Raw genomic sequence first — 22,733 nt, 5'->3', positions numbered from 1 at the left:
TCTTTATACTTCTTTTATTTTTATTTAAACAAGCCCACCGGAGGATGTGTAGACCTAATGTTTCTCTGCACAGGCTCATCGTATCGTCTTGGGTACTCTGCAACCCTTTCAATCCAAGGGGTAGCCAGCTTAGTCAGCTTACAGCTGAAACGAAGCAATAGACAAGTTGCACTTCAAACATGGGCAAATACCTTATTGAACACGCAAGCATGAACAAGCAAGAACGATGCATCTGATGGACTTTAGCCAAAAAGAAGGGGGGGGGGAAGCTTAAGCATAATAAATTTGTTTGTCCTTAAGGTGCTGGTAGTGTTCCTTTTGTTGTTGTGCTCACATTGCATTGTGGTCCATTTTACAGGGTGTTGAGAGGGTGAAAAGACCATAAAACACTTTGGCAAATTCAAAATATTATTACGAAAAGCAGGGTGGGGCAGAGGAAGGTTCAGATGACAACTCGGAGAGCAGCGCCTATGGGAGCACGGATTGCACTCAGCCTGCACATCCCACCACAACCTCTTTGGCCACGCCTCCATGATCTCTTTGGTTGCCAAGCAACCCCATCAGGTTGAATGTCCATCAGCCAGCAGTGTGCAAGTTCAGTGGGACTTACTTCTGGGTAGATGTACACAGGACTGAAGTCTATCATCTAGGGTGCAATCTTAGGACTGTAGTGCTGCACACTCTTTCAGGAGAGTATAGGTGCAACCCTACACAGATCTACTCAGAAGTAAGTCCCACTGCCTTGAGTGGTGCTCACTCGCAGGCAGTGGCGTAGCGTGGGTTCTCAGCACCCGGGGCAAGGCAAGTAATTTGTGCCCCCTAACCCGTGGATTTTAGCACTCGAGTCTCTTCCGCGCCCCCCCAGATGTTGCGCCAGGTGCGCCAGGCCCCGCTGCACCCCCCACGCTACGCCACTGCTCCCACCACAAGTCTTCAGGACAGCCATCCGAAGCCTGGCGGCGGGAGAAGGTCTCTCCGCCCCACCGCCAGGCTTCGGAGCATCCTTCCAAAGCCTGGCGGCGGGAGGAGGTCTCTCCGCCCCACCGCCAGCCTTCGGAGGAGGTCCGAGGACAGTGGGGTTCCTGCTTCCTCGAGGAGGGCTGGCCAAACGCGCCCCCCCAAATGTTGCGCCCGGTGCGGCAGGCACCCCTGGCACCCCCCACGCTACGCCACTGCTCGCAGGGAATGCAGTCTTGGGGTAACACTAAACTCATCGCAACTTACTTCGGAGAAAACATGCTTAGGATCCAGTTGCAATCTGAACGACTGGGAGAAAAGTCCAATGAGCTCACTGGGATGTAACATTTAAGTAAACCTGTTTAAGATCAGGCTGAATAAAGGTGTAACATAGTGGGTTAATTTTTTAAAAAGGGGAAAGAAAATTACTGCGCTATTGAAAGGCAGAATGGAACAGTACACAGCGTAGCCCACATTATTCCAGCTGAAGGCAAAAGGAGGCAAATGAAAATGCTTCGAAATGTTTATTTGCCTCTCTAGCTCTAATTTTTAATGAGTAATGCCCTCTCTTTGTAATTTGATAGTTCTGGCAGACAGCACTATGGCAACCAGGCTGGGGGGGGGGAATGGGTGGAGGAGAGGGGTTGCTTAGCAACGCAGAAGCTTTAGCCAGGCAAATGCTGGCTTAAAGCGCAGCCTCCGCCTTCTCTTCCCCTGCCCCCCTCCCCGTTTTAATCTGTCACTTTCCAACATCTGAAAACGATGATGTGTTTTATTTTTTAAAATGACTTTAAAAAAAGATCACTGGTCTTTTGGAAAAGGAAGGAGAAAAGGAAACAGAGAAGAGTGCTAGGTAAATTTGCATGGCTTTTTATGTGGCTTTTCCTGCATATGCACCTTCAGGATCAAGAGCAATAACTAAAATTATTTTATTTTTTAACAAACTGATAGAAACTGAGATTTCACTGTGCAATACTTCTATCTGTGATGCCTTATATGCACTTTTGGCAGCCCTCCAGATGCTGTTAGATCTATCAATGGCCAGAGATGAGAGAGAGAGTGCTGGTCCGGCAATATCTAGTTGCCCGCAGGATTCCTATCCCTGGTCTAAGGTTTGGGCTGCGATGAAAACAGTGCTGTGACCCTGCAGCCAAAGATTATGCAATGTACACAATTAATACGTTTACCAAATGGCCTTTGCCATAAGCTTCTGGTAACACCAGTCCCCTGGGAGGTGCTTGCATTTAATCTCCCCCCACCAACAGATCGTTAGAGCTTTTAAAACAGCTCGTGATGAGTATCTGCTGGAAACATACAGACACAAAGACTCCTGGGTGCTGGATAAGATTACTTTGTTCTACCTTTTTGCACACAGTCATGTGTGCATCGCATCTGCAGTGTCATCCCGCCCAAGGAAGCCTGTGGCGATCAGGGCCCCAAGGAAGGAGCTTTATCAAGAGAGGGGCAAGGGAAGGACAACCGTGTTGCTTCTGCTCAATCTCTCCATGATGTTTGACCACTGCATCCTCCTGGAGCCCTCTGGGAGCCGGGAAAACTAGGCCAAAGTGCTCCTGCTTAAGGGAGTGTTTCCAGAGAGTAGCATTAGGTGACTGCCTTTCAGCTCCTTGGCTATGGGGCGTCGCAGGACACCATATTGTCCCCAGTGTTGCTTCGGATCTACACTGAACTGCTGGGAACTGATTGGAGGATTGGAGGCTCAATGTCATCAGTGCATTGGGTACACACAGCTCTGTTTCTCTGTAACAACTGAGATATCTAGGTGTACAGTATTCAAGTCAGTCAGAGAGGCACTTTCTGATTCCTGTTTCAGAGGTCCAATGAGGACGTGCTTATCCCCATTATTGGTTTTGCCCAGTGTTTTTTTTCTAAAAAAAAAAATCTTTAGAGGTATTCTTATTTTCCTATTCATATTTAAATACTGCCCCTCAATGAGGCCAAACTTAGATTCACAAAAAGTTTAGGGGTATGCGTACCCCAGCACACCCCCAGAAAAAAACCACTTGTTTTGCCTGTGGCAGGCCCTGTTACATGGAGGTATTTTAAAATTATTTTTAAAATGTGCTTGTTAAGTATTTGCATATTTTGCTCACCACTTGGATATTTTTTGAACAAGTGGCCTGTGGGTTCCCAATAATTGTATTCATACGTGTGACTATGTCCGTGTTTCTTTCTAGGTTGTGTGAAATACTGGGCCAGAAAGTGTTTTGCTCATCACAAAAACGAACAGGCCAGACACCACAGAAATTATTTGTAGGATCAGGGAATGTTAGGACTGGGGAGAAGTCCAAACCTTTGTCTTTAGGGCACAACATCTTTCAGAGATGGTGCCATAAACTCCATAAAGCTGGCTATTAAATTCTGCACATCTGCCTCCTAAAACAAGAGTTTCCCCTCACCTTATGATATAGCTGGACTGGACTTGGAAGTTCATATTAGTATTCATTCATTCATTCCAGTTGGTTCGCCTACACAGAGAAAAAAGTATAAATAAGTACTCTAATTACAGGTAAAACAATTTCAGAACAAAAAATAACAGTATTTTAAAACAATATATAAAATCCATCTTTTTATATGTTTTTCATTAAAAGCAGATTAAAATACGGATGTATTTGAAACTGATAAATATGGGGTCATATGTATTTTCCTTAGAGAGGTCCACAAATATGAAGCCAAAAAGCAAAACTGGTTCTATAGATGTTGATGGATGGCCTGTGAGCAGGGTCTCTAAGACAGATCTTCAGATCCGAAGCAAGTTCATATCGGTTTCAGTGGTCTGAAACCTGGTCTGAAACTGTTTAGAACACCATCAACACCCCAGACAAGTAGTCAATACAACTGGCACAATACAGGTGTTATATAATCCAGTGCCAGGCCACCCCACCATCCATGGCTGTGTTCTGTACCAGCTGAAGTTTCCAAAACCATCTTTCAAGACAGTCCCACTTACAGCACGTTACAACAGTCTGGTCTGGTTGTAGTTAGGGCATGTGTAACTAAGGCAATGCACACTTTCTCTAGATAGGGTCACATCTGGCAAGCAAGTCTAAGCTGGTGAAAGGTGCTCATAACCACTGATAAATCCATGCACAGATAGCATCTGTGAGGACTTCCAAGCAGCAGACTTGGGAACATGCAACCCCATTCTGAAATGACTGCAAACCTCTGGCCTGATCAGCAGCTTTGCCAACACTGTCTTATCTGGAATAAAATTCTTGCAAGCCAGGAATCACCAGCAGCCAATGAAAAGCTGCAGGCGGATCCAGGAATATTACATGTGTGAGAGAAAACATCACCAAATGTACTGAAGCATCAGAGAAGCTGCAACAAATGTTGGAGAGCAGTACAGGAAGACCCTTCTTTTGAAATAATGAAAACACCTGGTTCCTAAGTGTATGCCCATTTTGTGGAAGGGTATGTCTTCCGCGGGTGGCGCTGTGGGTAAAACCACAGAGCCTAGGACTTGCCGATCAGAAGGTCGGCGGTTCGAATCCCCGCGGCGGGGTGCGCTCCCGCTGCTCGGTCCCAGCGCCTGCCAACCTAGCAGTTCGAAAGCACCCCCGGGTGCAAGTAGATAAATAGGGACCACTTACTAGCGGGAAGGTAAACAGCGTTTCCGTGTGTGCTGCGCTGGCTCGACAGAGCAGCTTTGTCACGCTGGCCACGTCACCCGGAAGTGTCTGCGGACAGCGCTGGCTCCCGGCCTCTAGAGTGAGATGAGCGCACAACCTTAGAGTCTGTCAAGACTGGCCCGTACGGGCAGGGATACCTTTACCTTTACCTTATGTCTTCCAGGACTGTTGTTGCAGGGATAGTGAGACAGCAGCAGCTGGAAGACAACAGGGCGGAGAAGACATCATAAAATCCATGGTAATCAGAAAGCCAAACATAGCCTTCCTTGTCACAACAGGCTCTTATTTATACAACCTTATGCCACAATAACATCCCAGAATAATATTTTTGAAGTGACATAGGAGAAGTGGTATAGCAGGGGTTGCTCATGCCCAGGCTGCACAGAGGGGTGGCTTGGAGAATGCGGCCGCCGAGACCATATAACACTGGTCCTGAAAGATCTTCATTGGCTCCCAGTACGTTTCCAAGCACAAGTCAAAGTGTTGGTGCTGACCTTTAAAGCCCTAAACGGCCTCAGTCCTGTATACCTGAAGGAGCATCTCCACCCCCATCGTCCAGCGCCGAGGGCCTTCCAGCAGTTCCCTTGCTACAAGAAGTGAGGTTACAGGGAACCAGGCAGAGGGCCTTCTCGGTAGTGGCGCCTGCCCTGTGGAACGCCCTCCCAGCAGATGTCAAGGAAATAAGCAACTATTTTACTTTTAAAAGACAACTGAAGGCGGCCCTGTTTAGGGAAGTTTTTTATGTCTGATGCTATAGTGTTTTTAATATTTGGTTGGAAGCTACCCAGAGTGGCTGGGGAAACCCAGCCAGATGGGCGGGGTATAAATAATAAATTATTATTATTATTGTAGGGAAATAAACATTCAGTACGCATGTGCATTCAACTGCCTAATGGCATCTGCATCACTCAGGAGACCATAGCCGCAGAGATAAGAAATGTAGAGTTGTTCTGTTGTCTGGAGATGTCACTTCCTGGTTCGCATGAAGAAGCTATTTTCAATGGAGTCCAGCAATGGAAGTGTATTGAGGCAGCACTGGGTGTTGAAATTTTGTGCCCCTAACAATTTTGCGCCCGGGGCAACCACCTCTGTGGCCTGCCCACGCTATGCCACTGCATAGGAGCTCTGTTCCTCCTGCATAGGGAAGGAGGATGTGCCTGCTGGTCTCAAGCCTGACCGCCAAGCATTCATCGGATGCATGTCTTGACCCAAACATGGATCATCTCCCGTAGTCACAATTCACAACCTCAGTTTTAATCCAGCATTAATAACTGAACAGGGCCAAGAGTCTTTCTGCTGTCAGTGTAAAAGGTATGCGTTAGAAAGATGACAAGCAAAATATCTGTGAATTGTTAGTCATCTGGGACAGAAATGACAAGGTTTTCCTTTTCCAGCATTCTGTGATAGCTCCAGCTCAGATTATTTGTCTGCAGTAATGAGGAATGCAGAGAACAGCACCTCTTGCTGCTCTCAAGGCGAGAAGAAGAAACGAGCGGCCATCAGTGAGTGAATGATGCCACCTGCTGATTTTTTCATTTGGCGGCCGGTATAATGAGACCAAGCAACCTTGCTCCTCTACAACCAAGAATTAAATAGTACAAAATGGTCCAGTCCACTTTACAGCTCAGGATTTCAGTAGGTCTGTCCTGAGCATGACTAGCATTGGATAAAACTCAGAGTTTCATGTTGAAAGAAAGCCAGGACCAATATAGGTAATAAGGAAAATCATGGGCTCATATAGGGAAGATCTCATCCACATAGGCATTGGTTGGCCTCTGTGAAAACAAGATGCACTTGTGGTCTGACCTGACCGTATGCAAGTGGCAACCATGACACTTGTATCAGAATGAAACATCAGAATTGTCCCTTATATGCTTCCAGGAAACATTGTTAAGCCCTCTTTTCACTATATTTGCTAAATGTAAATTACAGTAATGAATAGATTGCATTGTGCCAAGTGTTGTTAGCTGTCTTCATTTTTAATAAACAACCAAGAAAAGGCAATAAAAATGTGTTATCAATCTGATTTTTTTAAATAATGATTTTTATTAATTTTGCAATTATAATCCAATGATAGCCTCATTATAAAAATGACAATTTAAAATACAATGACTAATACAGTGGTACCTCGGGTTACAAATGCTTTGGGTTACAAACGCTTCAGGTTACAAACTCCGCTAACCCGGAAGTAGTACCTCAGGTTGAGAACGGAAATCTGGCAGCAGCAGGAGGCCCCATTAGCGAAAGCGCGCCTCAGGTTAAAAATGGTTTCGGGTTAAGAATGGACCTCCGGAACGAATTAAGTTTGTAACCCGAGGTAACACTGAATCAATCATTCAAATACCAAATTATATAATTTAGATAAGGTGGCCCCCTCACATGCTAAAATTGATGGTTTTCTTTATTTCTGCGTTCCAAAATCTGATTGATTTTAATTACCGGTACATTCCAGTCATCATCATAATCCCTTATACAAAAGCTGCAATATTTATAACTTCTAATCCTGTTGACACATTAAATGATTTACAAGCCTACAAGAGAAAAACCACATATCAATCTGATTTTTAAAATGCTACCTTTAACTATTTCACACCCTCCAAGTGCCCCTATTTTCCAGGGACAGTCCCAGATTTACAGAAGCTGTCCCAGTTTCTGATTTGATCCTGCTTTTCCTTAAGATGTCCCTATTTTCCTCTGAGAAATGTTGAAGGGTATGGTAGGACGTCCCTATTTTCATCAAAGAAATGTTGAAGGCTATGGAGTTATCTGACCCTGAAGCCATCTGAAGGCAGCCCAGTATAAGGAAGATTTTTTTTTTAAAAAAAGATTAATGTTTTATTGTGGGTTTTTTTTATATGTTTGAAGTCGCCCAGAGTGGCTGGGGCAACCCAGTCAGATGGGTGGGATATAAATAGTAAAATTATTATTATGAAATAGGGCAGGCATTCCCAAACTCGGCCCTCTAGCTGTTTTGGGACTACAACTCCCATCATCCCTAGCTAACAGGACCAGTGGTCAGGGATGATGAGGACTGTAGTCCCAAAACAGCTGGAGGGACGAGTTTGGGGGTGCCTGAAATAGGACATCCCTATTTTCATCAGAGGGACGCGGGTGGCGCTGTCGGTTAAACCACAGAGCCTAGGACTTGCCGATCAGAAGGTCGGCGGTTCGAATCCCCGCAACAGGGTGAGCTCCCGTTGCTCGGTCCCTGCTCCTGCCAACCTAGCAGTTCAAAAGCATGTCAAAGTGCAAGTAGATAAATAGGTACTGCTCTGGCGGGAAGGTAAACAGCATTTCTGTGCGCTGCTCTGGTTCGCCAGAAGCGGCTCAGTCATGCTGGCCACATGACCCGGAAGCTGTATGCTGGCTCCCTCAGCCAATAAAGCAAGATGAGCGCTGCAACCCCAGAGTCGGTCACGACTGGACCTAATGGTCAGGGGTCTCTTTACCTTTATTTTCATCAGAGAAATGTTGGGGGGTATGCTGTGTGCATATTTAAACATCTGTATCCGCATAAAATGGACACACTTGGGAATGTTCCAAGGCACTAGATAAATAACCACATATGTTTCGTAAAGGGAAACAGACCATCAAACTAATACAGGGGGGTTTTTTGTTTGGGGAATTTCTTTGCTTTTTTAATTAGCAGCAAAGTGTAAAGGGGAATGACTATCAACAGCAAGAGGGCACCCTTATCTATGGGACTGAGCAACCTTGAAAGGGTCACTTCCCTCGCCCTTCCGGCTTGAAAAAGGCCTCTCTCTTAATTCATCTCTTTCTGCTGCAAGGGCTCCCATTAAGGAGCCTTTTACTGGCCATTTTGTTATTGCTTCAACTTGGGCTTTATGCAAAGGCAGCCTGCTGGGCACTGTAAGCGTGACAGAAAAGAGGTGCACTGCTGTGCAGGAAGCTCTCCCTGTAAATAATGTTCCAATTAATAAGATAATTATACAGCCAGGGAAGACTTTATTGATGGTCTCCGCAAGTGAAGTGCTATTCTTAACCCGCTTGTGAAGGTTGCATTAACCTTCTCTCCTTGTCTTCAGAAGAGAGGGTTGAGAAATACATTACAGGCTGAAAGGAAGCTTCATGGGGAGCGATGAAACAAACGTTCGCTGCAAATGTGAGGGGCAAGGAATGTCTTTCACTGGACCCACTTGCTGCCAGGCACTTGGGGGGGGGGGGGAGACAGCTTTTAAATGCACATACTTTACTGGACTAGATTGGAATGGCTGGCGCAAGCAAGCTATCTTTCAATACAAACAAAAAGGGAGGCAGTGCAGTTTTAGGCTAAACAGCAAGTGGCTTCCTTTGCATCGTAGAATATTGAGTTCTGTCATTTTAAGATCAGCCGCACAGGGCTGGTAAATGGTATACTCCCTCGAGCCAAACGGAAAATTCTCAGGGAAGAGAGGTGGTAGACAGGATCGGTTTGCCTAGGCCTGTGGTTCCCAATGTGGGGCACACGCCCCACAGGGGGGCAATTTGATTTTTAAGGGGGGAAATTCGAGAAAATTGTATTTTGAATTTGTTAAGTACCTTTATTTTATTGTATAGTAATTAAAATAGCAAAGTATTACAGAAAAAGCTTCCATTAAAATTACCGCATTTTTCCATGTATAAGACTAGGTTTCCCCCCGAAAAAATGTCAAAAATTAGGGGGTGTCTTATACACGGATAGTGCCAAGGGTGGACTGGTGATTGGTTGTTGCCCCAACATGGGGGCGTCTTATAGATGGGAAAAGACAGTATTTTATATTTATGCATTTCAGTTCTCTATTATATGTTCTGAAACTTTATTTGCTATTTATCATATCACTTCATATTATTATTATATTGTTGTTGTTGTTGTTGTTGTTGTTGTTGTTAACAATTTCTTAGTGATTTCTTCCTCAGTACTTCAACTGTCCTTTTGTTCTTTTATTTTTCTCTTTCATGGATGCCATGTTCTTTGGAAGCTTGTTTAGACCAAGTTAATGGCCTTTTAGCCTTCCTCTACATGAACAGGAATTCACTTTTTGAATAATAATAATTATATGTCACGGGGGGCGGGGGGCATCAGGATTTTAGAGATGCTTAAGTGAGGCATGGCCAAAAAAAGGTTGGGAAGCACTGGACTAGGCTCTTAAATAAAGAATTAAGACCTAAACCTCACAGTCTAAAAACGTTTAATTGGAATTTGTATGTGTAAGAGAAGAAGAAGAAGAAGAACAAGAAGAAGAAGAAGAAGAAGAAGAAGAAGAAGAAGAAGAATCCCACCTACCTCCTTGTGTTGCCCCAGCCACTCTGGGCGGCTTCCAACGAAAGATTAAAAATACATTAAAACATCAGTCATTAAAAACGTCCGTAAACAGGGCTGCCTTCAGATGTCTTCTAAATGTCAATATAGTTGTTTATTTCCTTGACATCTGATAGGAGGCCATTTCACATGGCAGGCGCCATCACCGAGAAGGCCCTCTGCCAGGTTGCATGCAATCTCACTTCTTGCAGTGAGGGAACCACCAGAATTTCTTCAGAGCTGGACCTCAGGGTCCCAGCAAATGATGGGGGTGGAGACGCTCCTTCAGGTATCCTGGGCCGAGGCTGTTTAGGGCAGGGGTCAGCAACCTTTCTCAGCCGTGGGCCAGTCCACCGTCCCTCAGACCATGTGGCATAGCTGTCAAGTGTCCCTTATTTGAAGGGACAGTCCCTTAATTGTGTAGGCTCCCATTTGTTATGTGCAGATGGCTTTAGATACCTATTAGGTATATAAATTACCATATAGCATATATTCAGCACAAAAAAACATCAATAATTTGTTGTTGACAAAGGACAGCTGGACATATAAAGGGCCCCATTACCTTCAGTGGCTTAGGGCCTCATCAAACCTAAATCCGGTCCTGGTCTTGTGTCATTATGCTCAGTCAAAAGTGTAGAAGCAGGGTCTAGGCTGTGTGCCCACATCCTGAATGCATACCTTCCAACATTTCTCTCAGGAAAATAGGGATGTCCCATTCCATAATGATAATTTTACTATTTATACCCCACACTTACTGGGTTGCCCCAACCACTCTGGGCAGCTTCCAATATATATAAAAGCATAATAAAACATTAAACATAAAAAACCCTTCCCTCTACAGGATTGCCTTCAGACTGCTTGCGGGGGTCGGATAACTCCATACCTTCCAACATTTCTCTGATGAAAATAGGGACATCCTAAGGAAAAGTGGGACAGTCTGGGATCAAATCTGAAACTGGGACGGCTTCACTAAATCAAGGATGTCCCTGGAAAATAGGGACACTTGGAGGGTCCATAGCTGTCAACTTTTCCCTTTTCTTGCGAGGAATCCTATTCGGAATAAGAGAATTCCCCTTAAAAAAAGGGAAACGTTGACAGCTACGGGAGGGTCTGTGAATGCAAGTAGTAGGCAGAGGGCTTGTAGCCAGAAATGCAACCCTGCTCTACTCCCTGCCCTTCTTTTGCTGCCATTAACCCCCACATAATGTTTGTTTGGGGACGGGGGACAGCAAAACCAGTTTAATTCTGTGGTGCGGCTAGGCCCATTGTGTCAACATCTTCCTTCCCATAATACCAACTTCTCTCTCTGCCCCTCAGATCAGCCTGTCCACTACAAGGTTCGCAGAGCAGTATCCTCTGCCTCAGGTACCCTTGACACAACCTTGCTTAATTTTCATTTGTGAAAGAAAGATGCGAAAAGCCGAATGAGAGACATACAGCTTCTTAAATGAGGGCCGACACTACCACCTAGTGTTGAAGTTTAATAGTCACAGATTAACTTGCTGTCCCACTGCTCATAAATTAATACCACAGGTGATATTGAATGTCCTCTGCGGTTATACTATATCTGCTCCTCACGGGAACTATTTTGGAAGAAGGTAGTTCAGAGTTCTGGCAAGTCATGTCTCAAGAAAGTCATGTTATCATATTTTTTTTTAATGTTTTTCCTTGTTATAGGTTAAGAGCATTATTAGGAATAAACTGATTATATCTCATTCATCCTCTTCACTAAAATCAAGTTTAGCTCCACATTTTCCTTGAGCTGGCAAGGTGAAAGTCTGTTTAAAAAGAGATTTGCAAGGGTCTAAATTGGGAATTGTGACTCCATGCGGGGTAAACTTCAATACCCATAATTCTTTGCGGGGAGGAATCTGCTTTGAATACTGTATGCCCAAGGAGAAGGTGCGATGCTAGTCTAGTTTTCTGTATAGAAATCTTGTGGGCAGGGATAAATGAACCCAAACCACAGCCTGAAGTGGCACGGAACCCACACACCTTGGTGAAAATTAGGCCAAGAAACAAAGCCAAAGTTTGTGGCTATATATAGAGAATCGTAAATATAAATATATTTATCGTTGGATCCAATAAACACCGGGTGGTGTGGGCACAGGAGAGGCTAAACACATTTAAAGTTTCCCAGAGCCAGGTATGTGAACGATACACACCTAGGAAAGAATGTTAGAGAAGGAAGATAAGAAAACATCTAGGAAGTGTGCAATATAAACAAAGTTTTCATACCACCAAGGGCACATTTAAAGAAGGTCAGAAGAGCCCAAGCAAGGGGAAATTGTAGGGTAAAGATGTACTTGCTTATCGATAGTGCTGAGGGCACCTGTACATATCAATCTAAACTCCCCACAAATCAGTCCCCCGCTTTACCAAGTTGTACAGGGTTGCTTGCAAAGTTTGCAGTATGCGTGTCTGCCTCCGCAGCCGGAAACCGTTGTGCTTTCCAATGCCTGAAGTACGCAGCAACAACCTACCACTGATATCACAGATGGAAGTAGAAAGGGAGACTAAGCCTATGCACAAGAAGCTGGAGTAAAGCAAGCCAGTGTATGGCTGGATCCAAGAAGTGTTTTGGTTTAAAGCGTAAATTTAAAAGGGAAAACAGGTAGAGGAAGACGAGACTCCACGTCACCATCTGGTGGCACAATGTTATATTGCACCTACAGCATATAAATCGCTTTTTCTTTATGGGTCCAGCTGAGTCCTAAGTTAAGTCGGTGTAAAGTTACACTAGGTCCAAATGCTGCTGCTGCTGTACTGTTGAAGCCTGGCAGAGGAAAAGCAAGCCTTTAAAACAGCCAGGTCATGTGACTGAGCTAAACAGGCTTAGGATCCAGCCTAGGCCCCTCTGCTCTGGTCCCGCTTCTGCCATGACACTGCCAAGTCGTTCTCTGGGGACCTTGCACGAGCCTTGGCTAAGCCATGGCCTACTGAACCAAGCCAGTAACACTGGTGTATCTTTGGCTAGGCCAGGGTTGGGGACTTAATGCCATCTGAGGCAGAAGGAATCAGCTGGCTGTGCTGAAGAGCCAGTGCATTCTAAGCTGCTCATCCCCTTGAATCTTGCCATAGGTAACGGTAAAGGTACCCCTGACCATTAGGTCCAGCCACGAACGACTCTGGGGTTGTGGCGCTCATCTCACTTTCAGGCCGAGGGAGCCAGCATTTGTCCACAGACAGTTTTTCTGGGTCATGTGGCCAGCATGACTAAGCCGCTTCTGGCGAAACCAGAACAGCACATAGAAATGCCGTTTTCCTTCCCGCCAGAATGGTACCTATTTATCTACTTGCACTTTGATGTGTTTTTGAACTGCTAAGTTGGCAGGAGCAGGGACCAAGCAATGGGAGCTCACCCCGTCACAGGGATTTGAACTGCCAACCTTCTGATTGGCAAGCCCTAGGCTCTGTGGTTTAGACCACAGCGCCACCCGCATCCTTTCATCTTGCCATAGAACTGCCCCGCAAAAATCTTTGTTGGCTAGATATATGTGGCAAGGCATGCACCTTTGTACACAGCAGAGTCAACAGCTAAGCCTGCTAGCAGAAACTGTAAGAATGGATTGGATGTAGCCAGAATACAGGGTGGGGAATCTGTGGATGTTGTTGGACTCCAAATGAATAAGTCAGCATGACCAACAGTCAGGACTGATGAGAGTTGGGAGTCCAATAACTTTAATTTAGGCATGATGTATGCCAGATGTTATGTTAAACCAGGAATATTCTGTCTGTCGAGTGGCCATATTCTTGGGTGGAGAATATTGTGTTTAATTAATTCAGCATCTTCTAAAGCCATTCTTTTTCTTCTTCTTTTTTTAAATGAAACTCCAGATAGTATTTTATATACAATAATTTTGTTTTCTTTTATGTTACAACCCTGGAATTTGTGTTCCTACCCTTGCAAAAATAAGTGGATAAATAAATATGCCAAGCAAGTTATAAAAATTGTCTCAGCACATGAGCAGGAGAAGGAAATGCTTAGAGTTGGCCTTGGAAGAAATCTGAAGTATGTGGCAACTCATCTTGCCCTCAGCTTGTGTAAACTGAAGGGGAATGTGTACAGGCACCATGATGGAGGATATATGAAACTGTTTTGGAAACATCAGCCAAGCTGACCTTTCGAGAGGGGAAAACAGATTAATCTGAGATACAGTGAGATCTTAGTGCATCAAAAATTGCCAGTGGATTATTGGGAAGCCTGCACTATTAAGAAATTCTGTACCATTCACAATATGACATTCATTTCATGGTTTAATTCAGAGATCTTTCTGAGAGTACAGTGTTCTTGCTTCCTCACAATGTTAAATGTGTTTTATGGGTGCAATTAACACACATGCTTTAAAGAAATGCAAATAGCAGCTACTGGGGGACCCACAAGGAACGAAACAGCAATTCTTTTCTCCCATGCTACAATGCTGATGACACCCCTATTCGCACTGGGGAGGAAGCTTCCACTGACATTAATGGGAACTTTCCCGCTAATGCAAAGAGCAGATTTGGAAGATCAGTTTTCATTATGAGCACAGCAAAGAGCTAAAGCAGTTATGGTCAATTAATTGAGATAATGCAATTGCTGCTGCAACACATTCTTCATGGCTTTAAGGCTATTCAGTTACTACAGCTGGGGCAGAATACAGGGGCTGGACTGATGGACATGGGTCTCTGGAAATAAAGTACCGTATACCAGGTCAGATATGTGTTGCCTTCTTCCTAACTCCCTGCTACAATTTCTGAAAGCAATGAAATATGGATTTGTTTGACTAGGTATATCAGCCATCTCAGCTAATATATTGCAGGAGTGGATTGTTTTATAAATTATTTTAAGACATGCTGATCCTGTGGGATAGGTAAAAAATTCATTTTAAGGTGCATCTAAGGTGGAATCTAGACACATATAAAAAACACTGTGAAAATGGTTTTTTTAAAAAATTGTTTGAAAAATATATTGAATTTGCCATAAGCTCACCATTGCCATCTAGTGTCTCATTTGTATAATGCACTTAAAACGTTATATTTGCAGGTGTGCAGCTGGGTCCAAGTTAGAAGACAAATTGATTCATAAAAATCAATCATAAAAAATGTAGCATGATGTCTACATTTACACATTACCATAAAATAGCATTAATTATTTTTATAAATGTTTCCCTACATCCTCCTTATTCTGAAGCACCCCTTTTCTGATTTCCTCATGTAGCCTCCAAGTCTATCAATGCAAGACAACGGATTGTGGAAATGTCATTGTGTTAAAAATGTTTATAATTAGTTGAGCACAACATGTGTATCCAAGTCAACAACAGGCTGAGAAAACTCATTCTAGTTTTGTCCTCATCCTTCTCCCTGCTGAGTTCTGCAAAGACCACACTGAGACTGAGGAGACGACACCTGAAAACCAGTGCCAGGCCCTGCACTGGTTGTAGGTGTGCAGAGGAGGGTCTGGAAACCATGCCTTATGGGGAGTTGAGGGAGTTGGGGTGTTATGTACTGAGTTGAATACGATCCAAAATGCAGCAGTCTGATTGGTCCTAGAACAATAGGATTCAGAATGCAGCAGTCTGATTGGTCCATAGGATCCAGAATGCAGCAGTCTGATTGGTCCACAGGACCTAATCCAACTCCAGGTGGAAGTGAATCCGCAACCTGATTGGTGTACAAGAGAATCCCAGAATTTGCCAATCACGTGGGGCCCATTGTGTAACTAATGTATGAGCTGAATAAAGAGCATGAAATCCTCACTCGACTCCGAGTATCTGTCATGGGGAAAGAGGAAACTGAGAGGAGAGGTGATAGTCATCTTCAAATATCTCAAGGGCTATCATATGGAGGATGGAGCAACCTTGTTTTCTCCTGCTGCCAAGGATAGGAGCCAAACCAATGGATTCAAGTTACAATGAAGGAGATTCTGACTAAATATCAGGAAGAACTTTCTGACAGGAAGAGCTGTTCAACAGTGGAACAGTCTCCCTCAGAAGGTTGTGGACTCTCCTTCCTTGGAGGTTTTTAAGCAGAGGTTGGATGGCCATCTGTCATGGATGCTTTAGTTGAGATTCCTGCATTGCAGGGGGTTGGACTGGATGACCCTCAGGGTCCCTCCCAACTCCACAATTCAAGATTCTATTATTCTAAATAAGAAGGCAGGCAGGTGGGCGCTGACAGAGGGCCAAACGAGGTTAGTGGGGCATCGCCTCACTCTCCCAAATGGATCAGTCTCCACTGCAGGAGCGAGACTAAGATTTCTGCCCATCCCTTTGGCACAAGGTTTACGATCAACACTGTAAACCTCTTAGACCTTTAAAAAAACATTTAATGGCATGTAAACTGCTGAAACAATAAAATAAAACTGAAAGGAGGAGAGACCGAGCGGATTTACGTGGCGGGGAGAGCCGAGAGAAGGGAGCCTATTGCAAAACAGAAGCAGATTGTGACACAGAAGAGAAGCAAGCAGGCAGAAAATGGGCAGGCAGAGAAACAAGAGGCATTTAGAGTGAAAAAGTAAAGCTGGGGAGGAGCACATAGATGACTTGTCAAACACACAGCTATATGGAGACAGAGAGTCTTGTTCCAGTTGTCCAAAATTGGATGACCTCATGGTTCGATTACTCCAGTTTTATGCCTGGGGCTGGCTATGCAAACTGTCTGTCCACTGGTCTAAAGCAGATTTTTGTTAGGTGGGTGCTATTTTGTATTAATTTTAATTTGATTTTTTAAAAAAACTATTTAAACTTTGGGTTGTCTTTGTATTTTTAATAAGGTATGTAAGTCACCTGGGAACAGAGTCATGAGGGCAGAATACAAATGCAGTATCTTCATCCACCCACCCAATAATTTGGACTCCAGTGAAAATTTCACCGCATTTAATTTTAAAAAAGAATCCAACACACCTAAAAAATGCAGTTTTGGACATGCAGATTAAAGCCACCTTTGTCAAAAACAGTATACAAAGTTACTAAACTATTCAAAAGTGTCAAACCAAAATATATTAATTTCAAACTTTTGATGTCATCGCTAAAGTTTCACACGCCTGACTTTAGGTATGGCACCAAGTAAAAACTCACAGTTCTGTAAATGGGTAGTGTACATAACCGAATGCATTTTGTTTAATTCACTACTGTAGTTTATCCAGTTCTGGTCCATGTCATTAATCAAACAGATCCTGCAGAGCATATACATGAATCAAAAGGAAGAAGTAAGGAAGCCAGCTGCCAACCTGTTTCTGAAATCAATGAGTCTTTTCCCCCTGTCACAGGCTCTGAGGCTTTTCTAGATCTTGATATATTACTCCTGCCCACACCAAGGACTCAGCTGTACAGCTGCAAATAAAATGTTTTAAGTGTGTTTTAAGTGCAATATACAACGTGACAATGGTGAACCTTATGGAAAATTCAATGTATTTTTTAAAAACACTTTAAAAAACAGGTTTTTATATGTGTGTAGATTCCACCCAACACTTCTGCAGCAGTTCTTTGACATGGTTATATAAACAAAGTGACAGCAAGATCTTATTTTAGGACCAAGAAATACTTCTGCAGAATTAGAAATTAAGGTTGATTCCAGATAACCCACTTTTGGAGCATTCATCCTGATTTGTTTGCACAAAGTTTGGGAGAGGATAGACAATGTTGGCTCTTTTAAGTCAGCATGAATTCTGATTTGTTTGTGGGGAAAAGACAGTTAAGAATGAAAATTGTGGCCTTCTTAGATCACTAGGTAGGGCTTGAACAATGTTCAGTACCGTACATTTATTATCTTCCTGCCTCTACATAATTCCTTAATTATTATTCTGATTGTTACAGTTGGTCTATCATGACAGGGTGGCATTCCATCATTAGAAGCAGAGGGCAAATCAAGTGAATGTATTTCTCCATTTCTGCTCCTCTCGGCTATCAAGCTTCTTATTTCTTGGTGCAGAAGGAATTCGTTGCACAGGGAGCATAAACAGACACTCGGAGGAAACTAGGATTAAAGTATTTCCCTCACATCAATGAGTTACGCAGAAGAACGATGGCTTGCTTACATTCCTGTGGGAGAAATCTTCCCAGGTGGATGGTTAGAGCTATATGACTGATTCATCACCTTTCCTCCATGAAACATTGCCTGGTAAACCTTAGACACCCATAACAGCGAAACTGGACAGGCTGTGAGCAGTTTCTGCTGCAAAGGGTGGGACAGGAGACAACTAGATACAAACATATAGAGCTGCACTATGTTGCACAGGAGTCAACGTAGGGCAGAGTTCCTCCCTTTCCAGACCGTAGTGCAAGCATTTGTTTCTCTCTCTCCCTGCAAATATGGAAATGGATCTCCGTGGAACTTCAAAGTTGCTCCAGTAGTTGAGGAGTGTCGTCTTTTGCCATCCAGCTCCCTTTGTAGCCAACTAGTTTGCTGCCTTCTCATTTCCAACTATGAAGAGGATCAGAGGGGATGCAAATCACTGACAGGTACATAAACCTTCTGACGTTAAAAACAACCAAGAGAAAGCTGGGGAATGTTAAATGTTGTGTGATTTATAACGTAGGATTTCCATGCCGATTACAGCATCATGCAACAAATCCCATGCAAATTCATGTGCTGACTTGCTATTATGGGATTGTGAGAATGCAGAAAATGCACAAACTCAGCTGAGGTGGTGAAGGAGCCATTAGTAGTATTCCCTTGTGTGAGAGAGTTAAAGAGGGACCCTTTGTTCCAAGTCTGTGCTTGCAATGCTTATTTTTTAAAACCAACTTCTTTTTTTTAAAAAAGGGACTTCTTGTTCCAAGTCTGTGCTTGCTACCTGCAGTTACTTTAAATGCTTGTTTTTAAAAATCAACTTCATCTTTTAAAAATTAAAAAAAATGGGTTGGTTAGTCAGAATGCACCTTTTTAATCATGTAATTTTTTTAAAAACAGAGTCAATCTAACCAATAAACTCTGAATACAGAACCCAGGCCTGTAGCCAGAGGGAAGCTGGGGGGGGGGGGCTGCCCTCCCCATAATCTTCTCTGCTCCCTCTTTTTTTACAAATAATTTTAAAATTAGGAAATCCCCTTCCCCTGCCTCTAAAAGGTCCTGGTGAAAACATAAAAGGAAGGGAAGGACCGAGAATGGGCAGAACAAGGAAATGAAGAAGAAGAGGAGGAGTTTGGATTTGATATCCCGCTTTATCACTACCCGAAGGAGTCTCAAAGCGGCTAACATTCTCCTTTCCCTTCCTCCCCCACAACAAACCCTCTGTGAGGTGAGTGGGGCTGAGAGACTTCAAAGAAGTGTGACTGGCCCAAGGTCACCCAGCAGCTGCATGTGGAGGAGCGGGGATGCGAACCCAGTTCACCAGATTACGAGTCCACCACTCTTAACCACTACACCACACTGGCGTCTAATGAAAGGAGTTACGGGAAGTTGAGGAAGAGAAAAGGGGAAAGGTAGGAAAGCAACCAGAGGGTGGGTGGGTGGAAGGAGGAAATGGAAGGAGGAAAAGAAGTGAAGGAAAGGCAATAGGAGGAGGAGGAGGAGGAGGCTGTACTCTGGCAACCCCAGAAATAGTTGCCCTCTTACCTGCAACAAGGCCTGCACAGGTAATGGTAACAATGATAATCATTATTATCATTAATATAGCCTTAATGAATCTTAGGTATTACATTAATGTGTAAACTGCCTCTTTCTCTACGTTTCTGGCATCCGCTCTCCCCCATTCCCCAAACTTGGAGGCTGGCTACAGCCCTGCATAGATCCTATTTCTGCAGATGCTCCTATAGTGCACAGAACCCTAAATTTGGGGGTTACTTAAAGATGGAGGGTCAACACATATACCCAGCTTCCCCACCCCCAACCACCAGCAGTTTCCACACCCACACGTTCTAATTTCAGGCTTCTGAAAACCTCCTTGTTCTTGGGGTTAAGATGTGTGAAGGTCTCTTGAGCAGGAAGGGAGGGATCTGCAAAGTTTGGGGTTCTTTGTGTTTCTCATTTTTCCAATCTTAAATTCAGTTCTCCATATTTGTGATTAGGGATGGTGGGGTCCTTATGAAAATTATCTCTCCCATTGTGAATTTCTCCTAAAAAAAAATTGTGCAGGTTTGGCAAATAACAAAGCAGCGCAATGGATTTTTTTGCTCATATATGCACTTACGTGCATACTTTAATACAGTGATTGTATCACTTGCATTGCAAAGTTCAGAAAAGTGCAAATTTCAAAGATTGGTCATGTTTCAGCTCTTGTATTGTTTTAGAAAGAGCAAATTTGGCGAGTTCGCTTTTAAGTGAAATATGAATTTAATTTTTCCTCCATTCCAACTCTTGAGGGAATGGAAGGACGGAGGAGAATTGAGGAAAAGACAGCCCACCCTCTCCATCCATGTCTGTCTGAGTATTTAGGCATACAGCAGCGGGTGTCCTCTCTCTTTCTCTCTGGATGCGTTACATCCTTGGGGAACAAAACCATGAGAACATTTCACAGAGCTAACCCCCTGATTATATTGTACTTAACTGCACCCCCAGAGGTTTTCTTCCTATAGCAAAATAACTTGAGCATGTTGTTTTTGAAACTTGTCTAAGCCAAACCCACCCTCTTTTCTTTCTCCCGCCCTCATGAAGTCTCACAATGGTCACTATGGACACAACTGCCTTTGAAACTGCAACCAACCAGACCAGCGCGCTGCCAAGCTACGCTGCAGTTGCTGTTGAGAACTGCACGGACGACGTGCACGGACTCAGGAAATCCTACCTGCCACCCTTGTATGGTATGATCTTCTCCGTGGGATTCCCAGGCAACATCATGGCGATTTGCGTGTACACGTTCAAGATGAGGCCATGGAAAAGCAGCACCATTATCATGTTCAACTTGGCCTGCACAGATCTCCTGTACTTATCCAGCCTTCCTTTCCTGATTCACTACTATGCCAATGGAGAGCATTGGGTCTTTGGAGACTTCATGTGCAAGTTCATCCGCTTTGGTTTCCACTTCAACTTGTACAGCAGCATTCTCTTCCTGACCTGCTTCAGCATCTTCCGATACATTGCAATTGTCCACCCAATACAGTCTTTTTCCGTTCGGAAAAAGGCATGGGCTGTTGCGGCCTGCGTTGCATCTTGGGTAATTTCGCTGCTGGCCATGGGTCCTCTCAACTTTTTGTTTACTTCAACGATGGAGGAGAACAAATCTCTTTGCCTCGACCTTACCAGTTCTGAAAACGTGGATGTTATTCGGTGGTACAACTGGTTTTTAACTGGCCTGGCCTTCTACTTGCCATTAATAACGGTGACTCTTTGCTACACTGTGATCATCTATACCTTGGCTACAGGGCCCCACACTCAAAACCCTTATAAGCAGAAGGCTCGTAGACTTGCATTTTTCCTCCTGGTAGTCTTTTATGTGTGCTTTCTACCTTTCCATATTTTTAGGGTTGTTCGGATTGAACTAAGGCTGTACCGAGTCAGCTGCGATATTGAAAACCATATCCATGCTGCCTACATTCTATCCAGGCCGCTGGCTGCCCTGAATACCTGCGGAAACTTGTTACTTTACGCCATAATCAGCGATAATTTCCAGCAAGCCGTTCAGTCTCTTCTGAGATGCAAGTTGAGCCACTTAATGCAACAGACAGGGGGCAGCAGTGACTTCAATAGATCTGGGATATTAAAATTGTGAATGCATGCATTTCTCTTCAGAAGCTCTGGTACCGGTTATCTCCTAAAACAAGTTAGAAAGAGGCTGCACACAGCTGCCAAGTCTTAAGAGTGGCTTTTATCAGGGGTGTAGAATCAACCTCCAGATGTTGTTGAACTACAACTCCCATCATCTCCGACCACTGCTCATGCTGGCTGGGGTTGATGAGAACTGGAGTCGAGCAACATCTAGAGGATCACAGGTTCTCCATCTCTGGCTCACATGAACCCGATGAGTAAAGCAGCCTCATAGGGCATGGGCTCTTCCATGTGTCTTTGGAAAGGCCTGGCAAAAAACAGAGCACTTAATTCAGTTGTATAGAATGGTTGCTTGGGTGGCCCAAGGTTGTCTCTGGGCACATTAAAATTTTGCTGTGTGTCTCTTATCACTTGCTAAGCAGCCTAACAGTAGCGCATTAAATCAGCAAGAGCTAACTGGGATGCTATTTTCATTTGTGTCTGCTGCTTCTTTTCTTTTTGCAAAAGTACCCTGGGCATCCAGTGGAGATCAGAAACTCCGGCTCATATCCCTGCTAAGCTGCCTCTGGGTGCCTCCTTCAACACTGCAGGAAGCATTACCTTTTTTTGCAAGGCATTTATATAGCTAAGACACATGGTCCAAGAATGTTGGCAGCCCAGGAAATGGTAATAGTAGTAGTAGTAGTAGTAGTAGTAGTAGTAATAATAATAATAATAATAATACATTTTATTTATACCCCACCCTCAGGGTGGCTAACACCAATAAAATCACAGTAAAAATGTATTAGGGGAAAAAGAGAAAGAAAAAAACAATTTAAAATATAGGTTAAAATGCAATTTAAAATGCAGCCTCATTTTAAAATAGCCGATAAATCAAGACCATAAGGGGAGGGAAACATAAGGGTCAGACTGAGTGCAAACCAAAGGCCAGGCAGAACAGCTCTGCCTTACAGGCCCTGCGGAAAGATGTCAAATCCCGCAGGGCCCTAGTCTCTTGTGACAAAGCGTTCCACCACATTGGGGCCAGTACTGAAAAGGCTCTGGGCCCTAGTTGAGACTAATCTAACCACCTTGTGACCTGGGACCTCCAAAATGTTGTAAATTGTGGACCTTAAGATCCTCTGCGGGGCATACCAGGAGAGGCGGTCCTGTAGGTACGTGGGTCCTAGGCCATAGTTCCATAGTTTGCACATACGGATGGGGCAGGCACTGCTCAGACCTTA

At 44.0% G+C, this 22,733-nt stretch overlaps 1 protein-coding gene across 1 annotated transcript; it reads left to right on the top strand.

Annotated features, from left to right (window-relative positions):
* Window positions 1–18,244: 18,244 nt before the first annotated feature.
* Window positions 18,245–21,519, top strand: LOC310699035 (2-oxoglutarate receptor 1-like). Its single transcript, XM_083520636.1, has 2 exons — window positions 18,245–18,326; window positions 20,461–21,519. Exons 1-2 carry the CDS (start codon window positions 18,310–18,312, stop codon window positions 21,512–21,514), a joined length of 1,071 nt encoding a protein of 356 aa, XP_083376762.1. The 5' UTR covers window positions 18,245–18,309; the 3' UTR covers window positions 21,515–21,519.
* Window positions 21,520–22,733: the final 1,214 nt, after the last annotated feature.

The sequence above is a fragment of the Podarcis liolepis genome (assembly GCF_965112155.1).
Source record: "Podarcis liolepis genome assembly, contig: HAP1_SCAFFOLD_36, whole genome shotgun sequence".
NCBI classification, from domain to species: Eukaryota; Metazoa; Chordata; class Lepidosauria; order Squamata; family Lacertidae; genus Podarcis; species Podarcis liolepis.
The sequence above is the reverse complement of the archived record's forward strand: the minus strand, read 5'-3'. Positions and strand labels throughout refer to the sequence as shown.